This window comes from Malus sylvestris, chromosome 1 (assembly GCF_916048215.2).
Source record: "Malus sylvestris chromosome 1, drMalSylv7.2, whole genome shotgun sequence".
NCBI classification, from domain to species: Eukaryota; Viridiplantae; Streptophyta; class Magnoliopsida; order Rosales; family Rosaceae; genus Malus; species Malus sylvestris.
The window spans coordinates 18,695,862-18,714,360 of record NC_062260.1 but is presented as its reverse complement, the minus strand read 5'-3'; the positions used below and the strand labels follow the sequence as shown (position 1 = coordinate 18,714,360).

General features: G+C 37.5%; 3 protein-coding genes across 6 annotated transcripts in view; 1 reads left to right on the top strand and 2 right to left on the bottom strand.

The window, feature by feature from the left end:
• Window positions 1-2,612, bottom strand: part of LOC126622595 (receptor kinase-like protein Xa21) — a 28,876-nt gene extending 26,264 nt beyond the window's left edge. Inside the window, exon 1 of the mRNA XM_050291371.1 lies at window positions 1,789-2,612. Within this exon, the coding sequence (XP_050147328.1) occupies window positions 1,789-2,311 (523 nt within the window). The 5' untranslated portion in view covers window positions 2,312-2,612. The remainder of the gene's footprint in view (window positions 1-1,788) is intronic.
• LOC126622562 (pentatricopeptide repeat-containing protein At4g01570-like) overlaps window positions 1-18,431 on the bottom strand; it is a 34,231-nt gene extending 15,800 nt beyond the window's left edge. The window contains exons 1-2 of one of the 4 annotated variants that reach the window (XM_050291354.1): window positions 18,294-18,431; window positions 3,724-6,390 (exon numbers count right to left, since the gene is read on the bottom strand). In XM_050291354.1, coding sequence (XP_050147311.1) covers window positions 4,132-6,390; window positions 18,294-18,413 — 2,379 coding nt within the window. In that variant the 5' untranslated portion in view covers window positions 18,414-18,431 and the 3' untranslated portion in view covers window positions 3,724-4,131. Of the gene's footprint in view, window positions 1-3,723; window positions 6,570-18,293 lie in introns of those variants that run through there. The other 3 variants (XM_050291361.1, XM_050291358.1, XM_050291350.1) reach the window with 3 other exon arrangements.
• Window positions 10,634-15,149, top strand: LOC126622644 (WAT1-related protein At3g30340-like). The gene is made up of 6 exons (XM_050291405.1): window positions 10,634-10,839; window positions 11,007-11,069; window positions 11,481-11,597; window positions 12,983-13,409; window positions 14,647-14,798; window positions 14,907-15,149. The coding sequence occupies exons 1-6, from the start codon at window positions 10,658-10,660 to the stop codon at window positions 15,064-15,066; spliced, it is 1,101 nt and encodes a 366-aa protein (XP_050147362.1). The 5' UTR covers window positions 10,634-10,657; the 3' UTR covers window positions 15,067-15,149.
• Window positions 18,432-18,499: the final 68 nt, after the last annotated feature.

The following is an 18,499-nucleotide window of genomic DNA, read 5'->3' as shown; positions in this document are numbered from 1 at the left end:
AATTGATTTTATGATGAAATCTCAACTTGCTTCAATAATCACCCGGCTTTATTAGCAACTTCATTAGCCTACTCGGGACAGAACTCTCTAAATCTGCTCTTCCTATCTTCCCCAAACTGAGTTATCACAATGTATGTAGCTATGTCTGTGGAGAAGACCTCATTGAAGTAGAGCCCTCCATGCAAAAAAAATCTCATCATGGAAATGCATATAAGTATAACTCAACGGTACGAAGTAGTAAATGGATTGAAGTCCGTCAGAAAGGTCATCAACTATACAGGTTTTATTTATCAAGCAAATATGAGAACTTCGACTTCCACATAAGGAAACAAGATTATTACGTACATGCTAATACTTAACAGTGCGCTTATTCTAATCCAACATTTTATCTGCTCGAAGTCTGTTTCTGATCCGACACATCTCAGCCATAGCATTAACGATGCCCAATCTTTCCCCAGGCATGTCTGCGGAGCATGCAACACCAACTCCTAAGACTGAAATCAAGCTCTCTTCAATTTTCCTGCGAATTGTTGTGCTAGCCTCAATTAGATACTGGTTTGCACTCAGCTCCCCTTCCCCTTTTTCTTGAATAAGAACCGGATCTACAATATCTAACACCACCTCAGGCAGAGCTGCCTTGACATAGTTGTGAAGATTTGAAGATCCTTGAAACATGTCACCAGTTGGCCTTTTTCCCGTAAACATTTCCAGCAGGAGGATGCAGTAACTATACACGTCACCTTATGGCCACACTTCATGCCCCATGCCATACTCTTACATTTGTGCAAATGTTTTTATTTTAATACATAAAAAAAATCTAAATTATAAATGAATACTGAAAAAAGTGAAAAGAAAGTGAGTACGTTTTACCTGGAGAAGTATAACCAATTGTTCCTTTAACTCCGATGGAGCTTGATTGATTACCAAAACCATCTTCAAGAGTTCTTGGAAGGAATCTCGCCAACCTAAAGTCACCTACATGTCCAATCATATCATTGTCAAGAAGAACATTGTTGGGTTTGAGGTTACAATGAACTATTGGCATGTGACACTGATGATGGAGATAATCCAATGCCATTGCAACTTCTATCGCAATGTTCAACCTCTGCGAAAAAGTTAAGCTTCTTGGCATCTGATTTGTATCAATACTTGTCTGAGCTGGATGCAACCATTCATCTAAGCTCCCATTCACCATGAACTCGTAAATTAAGGCCTTGAAATCAGAACCACGATAGTAGAATCCGAAGCATGCCGAAACTACCTTCACAAGGTTACGGTGTCTAATATTTTTCAGAGCCTCACACTCAGCAATGAAACTTTTGGAAGCTCCGTGTCGATCAAGGTTGAGTACCTTGATAGCAATTGTTGTTTCACCTTTATCAAGTAATCCTTTATAAACTGACCCAAAACTTCCCATACCAATCAAATTGGCAGAAGAGAATCCATCAGTCGCTTTAAGAAGACTTTGGTACAAAACGGCAAATGAAAAAAAGGCTCCAGAAAGCCCACAAAGCAGAGAAACTACTAGTTTAAAGGTTAGGCTCAACCCCCTTTTGCTGGAATGTTGAAATTCGCATTTTGGCAATTGAAACTCTGGTATGCCCCCACAGAGCTTTGTATTCCCTTGGACTGATGTGGTAGTTGCATTCCGAAAAACTCCTTCGATAGGTACTGCTCCCTCTAAATTGTTATAAGACAGATTCAAGGATTGCAGAAATGTAAAATTCTCCAAGAATTTCGGAATTGTCCCTGACAAGTTGTTGTGAGCGAGAGATAAGGTTTCAATACCTCTTAGTGAGCTCAAATCTGATGGAATTGTCCCTTGGAAGAAGTTTTCTTGCAAGTCAAGATAGTGTATGGTTTTACAACTTCCAAGACTTGGAGGAATTTCACCAGACAACAGGTTTCCAGAAACGTCAAAATGCTCTAGATTTATCAATTGTCCGACTTCCATGGGAAGAAAGCCAATCAAATGATTTCGAGATAAATCCAAATAAACATATGAAGAAGACAGATGAATTAATTCTTGGGATATGATACCAGTGAGATTGTTACCACCAAGAGTTAAGTTCACCAAATTGGGACACTGAGACAAAGTTGAAGGGATGTTGCCCTGAAGGTTGTTATCCTCGAGATGCAGATTAGTTAGTCGACTTAAATTTCCAACAGATGATGGAACATTCCCAGTGAGAGAGTTGGTTTCCATATATACTTCATATAATTTGGGAAGCCTGCCTATTTCAGGGGGGATGAGACCTGAAAAATGGTTGCCAGACAGCCATATGATTTCCAGGTTAGGAAAATTTTCCATCACATTCGGGATATTACCAAATATACTATTATAGGCTACGTAGAAGGATACAAGGGAAGAAGACAGGTTGGCTAAGCATTGAGGCAACGTACCCCCAAAGTTGTTTGAATCAAATTCCAAGTATTGTAAACCGGTGGCATTAGTCAAATCGCAAAGAAAGCTCAAATCATCACCAGTTCCCCCACTTCCAAGATGGTTCAAACTAATAACAAACCGCCCAAGCTTGTGTAAATTTTTCAAAGAGGGGACTTCTCCATGCAGTTGGTTACCGTTTATTCCTAGCTCAAACAGATTTGATGCGTTATATTATATAACTTATATATTGCAACAGGTATCGTTACCCTAAATTTGTTATAACTGATGGCAAAAGTTCGGAGACTTGGACAGGAATTGCCTAAGTTTGAAGGCACAGTGCCTTGGAGGTTGTAATTAAGTCCCACAGCAAAGGTTTCAAGAGAAGAGTGATTGAAAACTGAGGGAGGGATCGTACCGGACAAAGATATCTGGAATAATGCCACCTAAATTATTAAAACTTGCACCAAACGCTTCAAGAGATGATATGTTGCTAAAAGTGTAAGGGATACTTCCAGTATGGTGGTTTACGGCAATATTGAATTTTTTTAGCTTTGACAAGCTGCCAAGCTCCTTAGGGATACTACCTTCTAACAAATTGCCGCTAACATATATGTAGTTTGAGTTCAGAGCAACCTGATAAATTAGCGGGAATTTCCCCACTCAGTGAATTATTCTGCAATGCCAAAACTTGCAGCCTACGCAGACGGCCAATTTCTGGAGGGATTTCTTGGCTAAAGCTGTTGTTTAAGAGATTAAACTCTCTGAGGAAACTCAAATTTCCAACATGTGGCGATATAGAGCCTCCAAGCTTCAAGGACCTCAGCGTCAACATTGTGATCCTCTCGTGGCGGTGACCACAGGTAACACCGTGCCATTGGCAAAAGTGGATTGTTTCGTTCCACGAACTCATGACTCCAAAAGGGTCTGTAGTTATCCTAGCCTTGAATTCAAGCAACGCCAGTTTATCTGTCCCGTTTGATCTGGCGAGGGCCAAACTAAGACATGAGTTAAGAACAAAGGCATGCATGCACAAATATGAGAAGAAGAAAAGTGGTGAAATGAACTTGTAATTCCCCATGGTATCAGTTTTGTGTGAAACTTTGGTTTGGGTAAGCTGCGGTAGTCTAGCAGCTTGAGCAGAACCCAATTTATAGGAATTCTTGTGACATAAATATAGGGAGGTGATTCACCCTTTATTTATAGTCATAAGATTGAAGAAATCAAACGAAAACAATATACATGATTACGACAAGGCTATAGATAAGAAGCACTGTAGTTTTACTTGGGTTGGGTTAGAAAACAGAGAAGGAAACAAAGTGAGAATCCAAGGCACGCTCTTCTTAATGGAAATAGTGAAAGCAGGATGCATTAACATAAGGGAAGAAAACTAATACACAGTAGTAACATTATCATTCAAATTTTTGCATAAATCACTACCAGAATCAAATAATCTACCTTCTTGCTTAACAAAGCTCAATTATATTTCTGAGTTTTGGAAGAAAAACAAATATTCTTGTTACGTTACATTCTAACCGTTTAGTAGGTACTGACCTGGAGTTTCACCTCTAGCAATTTGAATTACCCTGAGAAATGACCGAAGCTGAGCATGACATGATTATAGGTCAAAAAGGCACCTCAACACACAACTACACTTTTGGCCTTCAATTTTTCATTTACATTTATGAGCCGAAAGTCATAGAAGGTTGAACTACAGTTGAATTGAAGTGTACAAATTCTTATCAAGGTCAGTCATCCTTATTGCGCACCATGGATGCCTTCTGGTACCTCATTTTCTCAATCTCCTTGCCCAGAAAATCTAAAGTCGTGTCAGTAACATGGTTCGGGGTGCAGCCTGCATCGAGCATCATTTTCAAAAACTTATATGCATCTTTTAGCCGACCTGCTTTGCTATGAACTTCAATAAGTGTATTAAAAGTGACAACATCAGGATTTATTCCACTACTCTTCATCTGCTCAAAGAGCTTGTTTACTTCATCAATCCTGCTAGCCTTCCCTAGTGCATTAATCAAGGTGTTGTACATAACCACGTCAAGATAACCACCCTGCTCAATTAGCTTATCCAGGACAGAACTCGCTAGATCCGCTCTACCCATCTTCCCCAAGCCTTGGATTATCACATTGTATGTAGCTATGTCTGTGGGGCAGACCCTTTCTCCCATTTCATTGAGTACACCCCATGCCTCATTGAAGTAGCCCTTCTTGACGAACGAACTCATCATGGAATTATAAGTATAACTCACAGGATTTTCACCAAGATCACTGAAAATCTCAAACAATTTGCATGCTATGCTCAGCTTTCCCTTGGCCAAGAATAACGACAAAAAGGTATTAACCATGTCAATATCAAAAGTGTTTTCCCCTTTTGCTTGAACTCTTTGCCCCCTGGACAATGAAAACAGCTGCGAGGAGTGGTCGGTGGACTTAAGTTGATTAGCCAATTGATCCATATGTGGAGATGATGACCACTGACCAGTATCGGTGGACAAATTCTTATCATCTTCTTTAACCCTGGCAGCCTCTGAATCTAGGTCTGCATCCATTGTTGATTCAGCAGACTTTATTAAACTCACAATCTCGCTCAAGTCGCCTTTACTTGGGAACAAAGGTGTATAATCCTTTCTATTTCTCTGCGGATTTTTCAGCGAAGCCTCCATATCAACCTTCCATTTAAGAACACTCGGCACTAGGTTACCATCTCTAATGTGCTTCATGAGCTTGTCCGTCCAATCCCACCGTCCTTCTTTATACAGCCCAATCACAAGTGACGAAATAGTAACTAAATCAACAGTAAAGCCTCTCCTTTCCATTTCTTCCACCAATCCTAGTGCTTCCTCAAGCAGGCCCTCCTTACAAAGTTGCAAAACCACAATGCTATATGTTACACCATCGACAAACTGACCCTTCTTCTTTAAGTCACAAAATAGTGTATATGCAGCCTCTGCCCTTCCATTCCTGAACAAGCCATCAATGAGAATATTATACGTCCATGTTGAGGCTCTCACCCCATTCTGAACCATTTTCTCAAATAACTGGCAGCCATCATTAACCTTCCTGGCCTTGAATAACCCATCTAGTAAAGAATTATAAACAATGGTATCAGGGATATATCCATTGAGCTGCATTTCACTAAAAATCTTAGTGGCATCGTCTATTCGATAACACCTACAACACCCCTGAATAAGAATTCTATAGGTAATTGCATCCGGCTCATGGCCGGAGCCCTTCAATTCCTCCCATACAATAAGTGCATCATTCATTTTCCCCACCAAGCAGAGCACATGAATGAGGCTATTATATGTAGACAGATCCGGCCCGACGTTATCCAAGTTAGAGTCTTTCATCTCTCTGAACAGACTCAGACTAGTACCCAAATCACCCCAACACCCAAATGCATGAATGCAAATATTATAACCCCAAGTATCCATCTCAAACCCCTCACTCTCTCTAAGCTTATTAAAAACTTGCTTAAACCCAACCCTCATGTCAGATTTTCTAAGAGCAACCAGCAACTCGTTGCAGGCAATCGAATTCGGCACCTGGGTCGAATCCCCTGCCTCCAGAAGCTTAAACAAAATGGCCATGGCCAAACCCACCTGGTTTTTCCTAACCAGAGCAACAAGAACCAAGTTATACATATCGGTGTTCAACCCAGCACCAACATCTTCCATAATATCCAAAATTTCAAGCGCGTAATCGAACTTACCGGACCGGATAAACGCGTCGAGCAGGGCTTTGAAGGTCTGGGAATCGACCACGACGCCGTCCTCCTTCATGGAGTGAAGCAATTGAGGGACCTCGTGAAGGAATCCCGCGCGGGAGGCGGTGCGGAGGATGTGGGAGTAGGTGCGCGCCGAGTGTTTGATGTTATGCGTGAGAGAGCACCATTTGAAGAAGTCGAGTTTTTTGGAGGGGTGGAGGGACTGGGCGCGGAGGATTTGGAAGAGGAGGGGCTCGGAGAGCGGAAGGGTGTGGGGGTCCGGAAGGTTGCGGGTGCCGGAGATTGAGAGGGTCTTGGTGATGGCGGCCACCAGGAGTATGTCTCCCAGCTGGGAGGCGCCGTGGTGGTGGTGGTCTTTGACCAGGAAAGGCCTTCCATGGCGCATTGCATATCCAAAAACACACAGATTCTGAGATTTTAAGTTCACAACTGAGAAGCAGATGCAGAAACAAGATTAACTGTTTGAGAGGTTTCACTTGGAGTTGGGCTTGCACTTGGTTGGACACACCTTTTCTCCTTGTTAGCCAGGCCCAGATTGTTGTTTGGGCCTCTCCTCCCATTTCACCCAATATAATCCGAGTGCGGATTAATTCATCCCGCTATCTTATTTTCCCACCCGCCTTTAATAAAAAGTTAAGTACTAATTTTATCCTCATGTAAAATGACGTATAAAAACCAATGGAAAAAAATGACTTGTATCAATTTTACTCACCGTCTTATTTCTGCATCCTCTCTCACATCAAATTTGTATTGTTATGAATTATTTCTGATTTTATTTTGGTAATCGATTTTTAATTATTAGTCACAGTGGATCTTATATCAATGTCACTGTTTTGTAATAAAAAGTTGCAAATTTTCACATTCAACCAACAAAACCTTTGGGGTAGGTTTTAATTTTTGGTTTGGTACAGTGCATTTGATTATGGTGTGGGATTTTTTTGAGTGGTGTAGATGCAGATGAAGGAGTGGGTATTTTGGGTCTGTCAAAATGAAATTGCGTTTGGTGTTTGTTGTCGTAAGAACGAATTGTGCGGCTGCGTATTCGTTGTAGGTTTAGGTGTCATCATGTGGGGGAGACTGGATTTCTATGTGCATACATGGGTGATTTATTAATAATTTGATTTAGCTATTTAGGTTGTTTGGGTTTGATTTCGTGAGCTTCTTGAGGTTGTTGCTTTTGTGTGTGTGTGTGTGTGTATTTTGTGTTCTTTGACATGGAGGTGGTCAAAGAGCAGACAAGGGAGACTGACAGAGAAGAGGAGAAGGAGGGGTGGTTGTGGGTAGGGATCAGTGTAGGTTCTGGAGTAAGACGCAAACGGAGGGTGAAGGAAAGGAGTTCAATAGAGAATGAGTTTGTTTATCCCTCATTTCAATCATATTTTTGGAATTTTGATCAGAATAAAAATCGGAAAGAAAGATCTTGACGGTTAGTAAAGGCTTAGCTGGGTTTATGATTACTCTAATATTTATTCTTCTAAAGAAATTAAATATATATTAGAGGTTATTTTTTTTTAAAATAGTGAGTGAAAAAATAACATTTTGTTGTGACATATGTTCTTATCGATATGTGATTGTGTAAATCCTAAGTAGAGATATAATAGGAATCCTTTGTGATCTAGAAGATCTTTCCTAATAGACTTTGTATTACTTGAATAGCAAGTTTCTCTCCTCCTTATTACTATGAATAAAGGCACAAAAACTGGGGAATTAACATAATTCCTCAAGCCTATTCTCCAATCTATTTCTCATCCCCTTGCCTCACCTCTCTATTAAATATAGGCCACAACACATTTTAAGTTTTAACTTTTTTGTGGTGGGTGAGATTATAATGTCGGTGGGGAGATAAAATAATGGGGTGGGCCTAGTAGCACTGTATAATCCAAGGGATGTTTATTTACACACCTTTTCATTTATTTCTTTGTTAGTTATTTATTTATTATTTTTTGGGTGTGCTATTCACACATCTTATTTTACTTCTCACACACCCATTGATAATTTATGTCCATTGATCTTCTTCAATTCATCTGATCTGACGACCAAAAATTAAAAAGGTGTGTGAGAAGTAAAATTCCACACACCCCTTATTTTATTTTATTTTTTGTTTGACAAAACGAGGCTAAAAGTAAGAGTCTAAACAAACCTACTCAATAATAAATTTAGACCGGGGAGATCTCAAGTCGATCCTTACGGATGAAACTAACGGACAAGAAGGAGGAGTATCAAAATAGAAATTACCTAAATCTAAATCAAGACTATATATCGTTAAACTGTCTGCCACAAAGTTCTTTTCTCTATAGACATGTCGAAATTCACATTGCCAAGGTTTTGAAAGCAATTCTCGGCAGGCCAAAATAAGGAAACCTAAGAGATGATTATTGTCAGCAGCTGTAACACCAAATGAAAGTCTCACATGTGCCCAAGTAAGCCTAAGTAGTTATCTCTTTTGTCTCTTTCTTATTTCCGACTTTCTCAATTCATAACTTTCTCTATTCTAAACAAGTAACTTTCATTCTTACTTTTAAACCTTATTGGGTGGTTGCGTTAACTTTGTATTCGATAAGAGTTCAAATCATTAGGGTTAACTATGAAAAACACAAAAACGACACACTTTCACATGGTGGGTAGTTTGAGTGTGCAATCTGCGTATGATCAAAATTTGATGTAACGAAAGGCCTCTGCGTGCATTGCTTTCTATACTGTCACACACATATAAGATGGATTCTGGAATATTACTAACCATACATACATATATATATATATATATATATATATATGTATATTACCATTTTAGGCATGCGTTTGGCATATCGGCAGCATTGTTTTATGAGTTAAATAACAAGATAAACGGCCTGTCAACTGACCTAGCCAGCAATAACCATTAGCCTTCTTCGACCAAAAAAAGAAACCATTAGCCTTCTATATATAGTGGTTTATATAATTTTTTTCTAAGATGTGACATGTTGTTCTTCAAAACAATGCAATAGTAATATTGCATTCTTACGTGGAAGTATTGGATACTACTTTGAATAAATGGTAGCTAATGTGCCATCATATCAGCCACCAGTGCTTTTCGGAAAGATGCTCATTGATGCAGTATTGTTTCGACCACATTAATCTCCCATAAATTATTCAAAAGAAAAGATAAAGGTAAAGTGGCAAGGACCAAGAAGAATAGTCAATGTTTTGTTTCTTATATGTAAAAAGCTGTACTTTTTTTAACGATAACGTTACATTACAAAATCGTATAAACGTGAAGAAAATCTTATCATAGATATGTTCGTTAATATGAACTTGTATTCTCCAATTTTAATATAGAATGACTCTCCTCTGCCGATTGCTTGTGCAGGTTTGCTTTCAAACTATATTAGCTTGCCTGGCTACTACTTTTCCAATTAATATTCATCTCGGCATTTAAGCTTATCTCACTTTTTTTTCCTACCTAACTTTATGGTATTGTTCAACTTGTTTTGCAGGTTTGAACCATTAGGTTTGGTTTTAGAGGTTTCATGTATATCCCCCCTCTTTGTAGCATTCTTGTTTTTGTTTCTAAAAGATTAAGGTTTATTTTCCTCCTAACTAGGTGTAACTTTATTTTCATTATCATAAAATTTCCCTCGTACCAAGGTTTCTCCCAAAAAAAAATTGTAATATTATCATAATAAAGTGTCAATTTGTTTGATTCTTACACTGTGTTTGGATGATGAAAATAAACTTGGAATTTGAATTAAAATCAGAATTTATAATTGACATGCACAAATTCCCTTGTTTGGATTCATAAACATAGAAATTTAGAATTTCCGCGTGGAAAAACAACTTGGAATTTGGGACCTCCAATTCCCAAGTTTAAATTCCATCTAAATATGTGTCATTTCCCAATTTCTATGATTGAGAGTTTAAAAATAACAAATTCCGAATTTAATTCCATTGTTCTTTTAGGTTAACCAAACAAGAAAATTCATAAATTCTAGAAAATAAAATCTCGTCATTTCAATTTCTGTCATTTTAAAATTTTATAGTAATCTTAAGTTGCTTCATCCAAACATAGTTTTATGGATTACTAAATGACTTTCAAATCAAATGAATATTTTTATAAATGATGATAAAGAGAATGAGCGCTTCTCATTATAATATTTGTTATTAAATAATGTCACAAATTAAAAAAGTGTTCAAGAAGAATACTTTTAGTTGTAAAAGAAATATAAATAAAATGAAATGTGGAATTGATATATATCTGACGTCATAGATAGTGATGCAATAATTGGAGAATAAGCTTGTTAATTGATTCTTTGCTTAACTTTTATGACAAAGTTGTGGAAAAAGGACATCTAAAAGGGATGAAAATATCGTAAAAATTTGCATGTTGATTGCATCAACCTGTGGAAATGATGCCAAGAATTTTAATCATTCATATCCACCCCATATATGTGGGAAGGAAGCTGGTCGGTTCACCTATAAATATATATAGAAGCACAGAGAGAGTCTAATAACTTACTGCATTATGCTTTGAATCAAAATACTTCTATATAATTACGATGGATTGCTGGGGAAAATGGAAGTTTATTATTGTCATGCTGGTCATTAACCTTGCATTGGCTATAGTAAATATCCTGCTTAAGAAGACTCTTGACGGTGGATTGGGTGGTCTGATTATTGTTACTTATCGACAGTCGATTTCTGCTGTTTTCTTAACACCAATTGCTTTCTTTTTGGAAAGGTAAAACCTATATATACTTACGATTCGTTTCTATATGTATCATATTAATTTGCTAGCCGGTCTCAACTCTATGAAAAATATGTCAGTAAATGTGGTATCAGCGACTACTACTAAGCGTATAGTTAGTTTAGTTTTTTAATTTTTTTTTTATTTTTTATTTTTTGCAGAAAAAGTAGAACAGAGCTTACATCTCGAATCTTATGCCACCTTTTCATCAGTGCTCTAATTGGGTTAGTAGTAGTACTTTAGGGTGCGTTTGGTACGTGGGACGGGACGGGACGGAACGGGACGAGGCGTTCCGTCCCGCGTTTGGTGCGCCAAAAATGGATGGAACGGGCTGTTCCACGGGACAGATTTTGGGTGTTTTTGCGTTCCACCTCCCCCCCCTGGAACGGGTTTGTTCCACGTCTGTGGAACACAATGTTTTACCATTTTAAGACAAATATACCCCATGTCTTTTTCAAAAATTACACCTTCGTTCCGTCCTGTCCCGTCCCGTCCCGTCCCGTCCCGTCCCGTCCCGTCCCGTCCCGTCTGCGTACCAAACGCACCCTTAAGGTTTCTCTGATTTAGTTTTGTACGTTGTTTCATTTAATGTTATCTTTTATGTGATTTTTTCGGCAAATACTTGTGTCTTTCAGGATAACTTTCACACATTACTTATTTCTTCTTGGACTTCAGTACACCTCTGCAACATATTCCTGTGCATTCATCAACATGGTGCCTGTCAACACTTTCCTCTTGGCTCTACCATTTGGGTAAAGTACAAAGAATAAGTTATTGGTCTGATTAGTTATCTGAAATAGGCATTGGAATAATTCGGACTTCTTATCTTCTCTACGTTTTATAAGGCCATCTCTAACCGAGGGCTGGCCAGAGGGCTCGTTTTAGCCCTCTGGCCCTCCAAGATTCTCCAAGATATTAATATTTTAATGAACAGTACAGGGTCATATTTGCCTCCGTTTCCAAGCGAGGGCCAGAGGGCCAGAGGGCTCGTTTTAGCCCTATCACAAAAAACCATCTCCAACCGAGGGCCAAAGGGCCATAGGGCCAAACATAATTTATTATTTAAAAACTACAACTAAAATGTTGTTTAAGTTTCATGTTGTATAATTTTTATGTTGGTTAATTTTATTTAATGTTGTTTCATATTGTTTAATGTTGTTTCATGTTACTTAATTTAATTTAGTTTCATGTTACTTAATTTAATTTAATGTTGTATAATGGCTTAGGAAGTTATAGGAAAAAAATAGAATTAAAAAAAAATATGAAACAAATTTTGTCAAATAGAAGTTATAGAAAAAAAATGGAATTTAAAAAAAAAATATGAAACAAATTTTGTGAAATAGAAGTTATAGGAAAAAAATGGAATTTAAAAAACAATATGAAGTAAATTTTGTGAAATAGAAGTTATAGGAAAAAAAATATATTAAACAAATTTTGTGAAATAGAAGTTGTGAAACAGAAGTTATAGGAAAAAAATGGAATTTAAAAAAAACCAAATTTTGTGAAATAGAAGTTATAGGAAAAAATAGAAGTTATATGAAAAATTTTGTATATAAAAAAAAAATAATAATGTAAAAAAAAAAATCAAATCAAATGCAACGGCTAGTAGCCGTTTCATTTGATTTTTTTTTAAAACAATCCTGTCGGTTATAACCGACAGGAGTACACCATTATTTAGTATATTAAATAATAGCATGTATTCCTGTCGGTTATAACCGACAGGAATAACAAAACATTAAAAAAAAAAATAGCCAGCCCGGGGCTGGCTGGCTGGCCGAAAGCAGCCAGCCCTCCAGCCCTCTCTGATCCCGTGGGGCCCTCCCAGATTCCAGAGCCCTCTGGCCTAGCCCTCGGTTGGAGACGGTTTTAGGGCTATTTTCGGCCCTCTGACCCTCTGGACCCTTCGGTTAAAGATGGCCTAATATATGTAACCGAAAGGTATGTGAGTTTCACATTCCAGTTAGTAAACCGATACCTGAAACACTTTAAACTAGATTTATTAGGGACTATAGTGATCCCATACTCATTCATTTTCTCTCTAAAGTGCTGCGTTCCCCCATTCACAACTTCTCACATTCTAAGTCGGTAAACGACGTCGTTATTGGAATTAACTTCATTTTTGGATTTGATTTTCCAGACTAGAGAAAGTGAACATAAAGAACAAGGGTATTGGGATCGCTAAAGTTCTCGGTGCCCTAATATGTATTGGTGGAGCTGTGTCATTGATCTTGTACAAAGGAATGCCACTAACCAACCAACATTCAGAATCCACACTTCAAATGCAAAACCATGCCAATACAATGGCGTTGTCATCAGCCAAGAAGAATGATAGGTGGGCTGTTGGTTCAGTATTTTTGGCATCAGGCTGCCTCTTGTGGTCTTCATGGTTCCTCATCCAAGCAAAGATCGGCCAGAGCTACCCTTTTCAGTACTCTAGCACCGCGATTTTGTCCTTCTTTGGCGCCATTCAATCTGCCATCTTGTGCTTCATCACGCAGAGGCACATTGTCATGTCAATGTGGATTCTCAAGGGAAAGTTGGAGATCTTAAGTGTCGTATATGCTGTGAGTATTTTCTTCTGCATCCACTATAATCCTCACCGTTCAAATATTTCTTAGCCAATGTAAGCTTGAACTTGTTAGGGTTTAATGGTATCTCCTTAGGTTTAGTGGTTTAGACATATACTCTAACAATTTAAGTTTATAGGGTTTAATGGTTGGTCTAACATGGTGTAATGGTTGCACCTATATGTTTGTCTCTCTCTTAGTCCGCCCCTCCATGTAAATGTTGAACATATGCATGAGGAGGGTGTAACCTAGGTTGCACGGACACTCCGAAACCCCGAAGTGTCGAGTGTCGACATGGCAATAGGTCTCGGACATGCCCTGGACATGGTTTTGACATAATCAAGTGGCAGGGGAACCTTTTGTAAATTTCAAAAACAGCTTGGGGCAATTTTGAAAATATAGAATCTAGAACCTAAAGGCTCCCTGACCTCAACCTTACTTCAGCCCTCTCTTTCTCTCTAATCTGGCCCCTCCCTCTTCAGTTCTCTTCCTCTCTTTAGAAGCGACCACGCCCCCTCTCCTCTCTTCAGTTCCTTAACTTCCTTTAGTCACTTTGTTCCGCATCCTATATGGACTTGCGCAACATCTAGCAACTAGTAGGCAACTAGTTGATTGGGCATTGTAGCAGTGCAGCAACACAGGAGCAACAGCGCAGGATGGGATCTCGCAGTACACATCTGAATTCCTATGTGCAGGACATAAACCCTTATGGACTCCAAAATTAAGCTTTGCATATTTTGATTGGATAAATTTTTGATTGACTATTGTCTATTGCAAAGATAATAGACGTTGATTAATTTGATTGGGTGTGCATAATTTGAATTAGATGTTGCTTAATTTTGTTTACGGAAAATGAGTAGTGCTAATGAGGATTCATTTTTTCAAGCTCAATCCTATAACATTTTAATATATATAATATTTATTTATATTTTAACTTGTTGTGTTCTAGCTGTGTTAGTGTCCAAATTTTTTGAAATTTGACGTATCGTCGTGTCAACCTATCGCAGTATTCGTATACATGTCTTTACAACCTAGGGTGTGACTTTCATATATAATATTGTTAGCTCATTTCCCGACAAGATTAAGTTTTTAAGTCAAGTGGTTGTTTAACAGTTAGTACATGCGTTGGATTATTTCCATCGATCTCATCAAGCATCCATTATCCATGCAAATGCTACGATCTAGAATATTATTTCAAGAACTAATTAGGGTTTCAGGTGTATCGACATTGCAGGGAGTAATAGGATCAGGGTTGTGCTACGTAGGGATGTCATGGTGTGTGAAACAAAAGGGTGCACTCTTCACAGCAGCGTTTACCCCCGCCACCCAGATATTTGCGTTTATGTTGGACTTCTCTTTCTTGCATGAACAAATTTACCTCGGAAGGTAATTATTCACTCATTTATGTTTAATTTTGTATGTTTACATATAATTAATTTGATCATCTTCATATTCCAGTTGCTAATTAATGTTTGGCCTTATTTAATTTACCAGCGTGGTGGGATCTGTTATTGTCATAACTGGCATGTACATTTTACTGTGGGGTAAAAGCAAGGATCAAAAGGAAATGGTGATCAAGCAGACACAAGCAGCTGATCAAGATCAAGAATGTGGTCCAATGCCACAAGGCATGCCCCTTGATGTAAATAAATAACGCTTCTAAAATGTTTAGATTTCAACCTTTTACCGCACTGGTCAGATCAAATATTGTAAGCACGGCTAATTACCAATTGAATAAGAAGCAGAACTTTGCAACTTCCAAGAGTTCGTTTGGAATTGCTTTTTAAATGGTTGAAAGAGTGTTTGGAGTAAATTTGTTTAGAACCAATCCTTAGTAAAAAATGACAACGAATCCTAGAAAAGCCCTTGAAATGCTTCATGCAAGAAGCACATAACATTTTTAAAAACATTTTGGGGCAGTTTTGAAAATATAAAAACTAAAACCTAAAAGCTCCTTGACAGCAACCTAACTTCACTCTCCCTGAATTAAAATGGCTAAAAGTGTTTTTGGTGTAAATGTTTTTGAAACCAATCCTCGGTAGAAATGCAAGTGGATCTTGAAAAAACCCTTAACTTCAATTCCTTGACTTCTTTTTTTTTTTTTTTTTTTTTCTTTTGAACGACTTCCTTGACTTCTTTTAGCCACTTGGTTTCACATCATATGTAGACTTGCGCATCATCTACCAACTAGTTGATTGGGCATTGCAGGAGTGCATCAACGCAGAAGTAGCAGCGCAGGACAGGATCTAGTACACATCCTAATTCTTATGCGCATGACATAAATCCTCATAGACTCCAAAATTAGGCATTTGCATATTTTGATTGGGCATTGCGTATTTTGATTGGATTTTGTGTATTTTGAATTTATGATTGATTATTGTTTATTGCAAAGATAATAGATGTGTTAGATTATTTAATATGGAGCTTTAATGAAAAGGGTTTGGGTCAACAAATATTTAATAAAAAATATCCCAAAATGTTATTTAACCAAAAGGGCTCAAATTTTAATAAAACATCATCCAAAACTATTGTCCACAAGTCAAACTTACAAGCCCAACCCGCTACAAATCTACACTTCCGCGAATACCCCTAAATGATTCAATATTGTCATGACTCTTTATCAACCTTAACCCAGCCCGAAACCGCCATAATAACTCTCTATCTTCCTATCAAATCGAATTCCCCCATTTCAAAAACAGTCAAATCAAAGTTCAAATCAAAATTGAAAAAGGAAGCATTTATCGAAACAAAGCCGCCGAAACAAGTTCAAAGAAGTTTAATGGCGGAAACCAACAAAAAAATGTCTGAAAAAAAAAAAAGAACCAAACATAAAAGTGTTTCTGGAGAACCCAAAACATAACACTGTTTATGAAAAAAAAAATCAGATACAATGTTTGTTTTGTCTGTGCACAAACAAACACTGTATCTAGAAAGAAATGAACCAAAATTCAGAAACAGTGACTTAAATTCTAGAAACAATAACTTAAATTTCATAAACAGTGACTTAGATAGCAGAGACAATGGCTTTGATTCCAGAAACAGTCTATGCTTTAACCTTTGACTGTTTCTTTTCTTTCATGCATCAGTTGATTATATTTAAGAAACAAGGTGCTTATTTTGCTTTGTATCCAAATACAGTGAATTTCACTATTTCTTTTCTAGCTTACATTTAAGACACAGTGTGTCTATGTCATTTAGATCCAGAAACAGTTTATTTTTACAGTCCAGAAACAGTGACCCGTCATTATTATTGAATAGCATGTAGATTTCAAATTTATTTTCTAGAGAAACCAGCAATGAACTCCACTGACGAAGAAAAATTGAAAAACAGTACCTCGAATACACTATGAATAATAATGACGATCACATTTCAACGAAATAATACAAAATATAAATTAAATAGCATGATGATCTATATTTTTGTTTCAAAGAAAAAGAAGGTTTGCAAAACAATGATGAACTCCATTAACGACAAAAATCTGGAACTCAACCTAAAAAAGTTAGGGGTAAAATTGACAAATCATAATTTATTATAGTTGGGCCATTTTTAGTTAGACTACTTTAATATGAGTCTTGTACTAATCATTAAACAAAACTTATAACATGGTTTTTTTATTAAAACTAAAACTTTTCAAGCTATTTTCATTAGTTTTCCTTGTTTAATATAAATCAACCTTTAAGTAGTCCACTACATGTAATAGGAATGTAATATTGGAGAATAATGTAGATTGTGATTTGATCTCTTAAGATATCAATCTTATATTAAGTGTCTTATAATATAAGTAGGATTGTTGGAGTCCTTAATTACTTGTGATTATGATACTTCTCTTGGTAGCTAAGAAAGTAGGATCATGTTTCCTTTATGGACGGAAATCCTAGCCTTTAGCTTGTATAAATACTAAGGTCCCTGCAAACCCCAGATACACAAAACATAATACTTTCCATAAAGTAGTTGTATCCGACTAGGTGTTTGTAGAAGATTTTGGTGCTATTGTAGCCTTCATCTTCCTTGTTCGACTTCCATGGTTACTATGGGAATTAGGTTTGCCATTCCTTCTATTGTGTTTTAATTATATAACTATATAAGGATAACAAGATGTTGATTAATTTGACTGGGTGTGCATAATTTGAAAAGATGTTGCTTAATTTTGTTTACGGAAAATGAGTAGAGCTAATGAAGGTTCATCTTCTCAAGCTCAACCCCATAACATTTTAATATATGTAATATTTATTATATTTTAATTGTCGTGTCCTAACTTTGTCCGTGTCCTTATTTTTTAAAATTTGTGGTATTGTCGTGTCGATGTGTCGATGTGTCCCAGTATTCGTGTCTGTGTCTGTGGAACATAAGGTGTAACTTTGATATATAATATTGTTAGCTCATTTCCAGACAAGATAAGCTTTTAAGTCGAGTGGTTGTTTAACAATTATGTTTAATTTTGTATGTTTACATATAATTAATTTTGATCATCTTCATATTAACCAGCTGCAAATTAATTTTTGGCCTTATTTAATTTACCAGCGTGGTGAGATCTGTTATTGTCATAACTGGCATGTACATTTTACTGTGGGGTAAAAGCAAGGATTAAAAGGAAATGGTGATCAAGCAGACACAAGTTGCTGATCAAGATCAAGGATGTGGTACATGCCACAAGGCATGCCCCTTGATGTAAATAAACAACCCTTCTGAAATGTTTTGATTTTAACTTTTTACCAAACTGGTCAGGTCAAATGCTGTAAGCACGGCTAACCGAGTGTTTGATGTTATGAGTAAGAGAGCACCATTTGGAGAAGTCGAGTTTTTTTTTAGGGGTGGAGGGACTGGGCGCGGAGGATTTGGAAGAGGGGGTCGGAGAGCGGGAGGGTGTGGGGGTCCGGGAGGTTGCGGGTGCCTGAGGTTGAGAGGGTCTTGGTGATTGCGGCCACCAGGAGTATGTCTCCCAGCTGGGAAGCACTGTGGTGGTGGTGGTCTTTGACCAGGAAAGGCCTTCCATGGCGCATTGCATTTCCGAAAGCATACAGATTTTGAAATTTTCAGTTCACAACCGAGAACAAAATGCAGAAACTATATTAAAACTTGGAGTTGG

Bases quoted from the DNA above. Each gene is read 5' to 3' on its own strand.
- LOC126622644 (XM_050291405.1), top strand. From the start codon at position 10,658: ATGGATTGCTGGGGAAAATGGAAGTTTATTATTGTCATGCTGGTCATT. The intron at 11,070-11,480 runs GTTAGTAGTAGT...TGTGTCTTTCAG, and splicing joins TTCATCAGTGCTCTAATTGG to GATAACTTTCACACATTACT. The intron at 14,799-14,906 runs GTAATTATTCAC...TTAATTTACCAG, and splicing joins GAACAAATTTACCTCGGAAG to CGTGGTGGGATCTGTTATTG.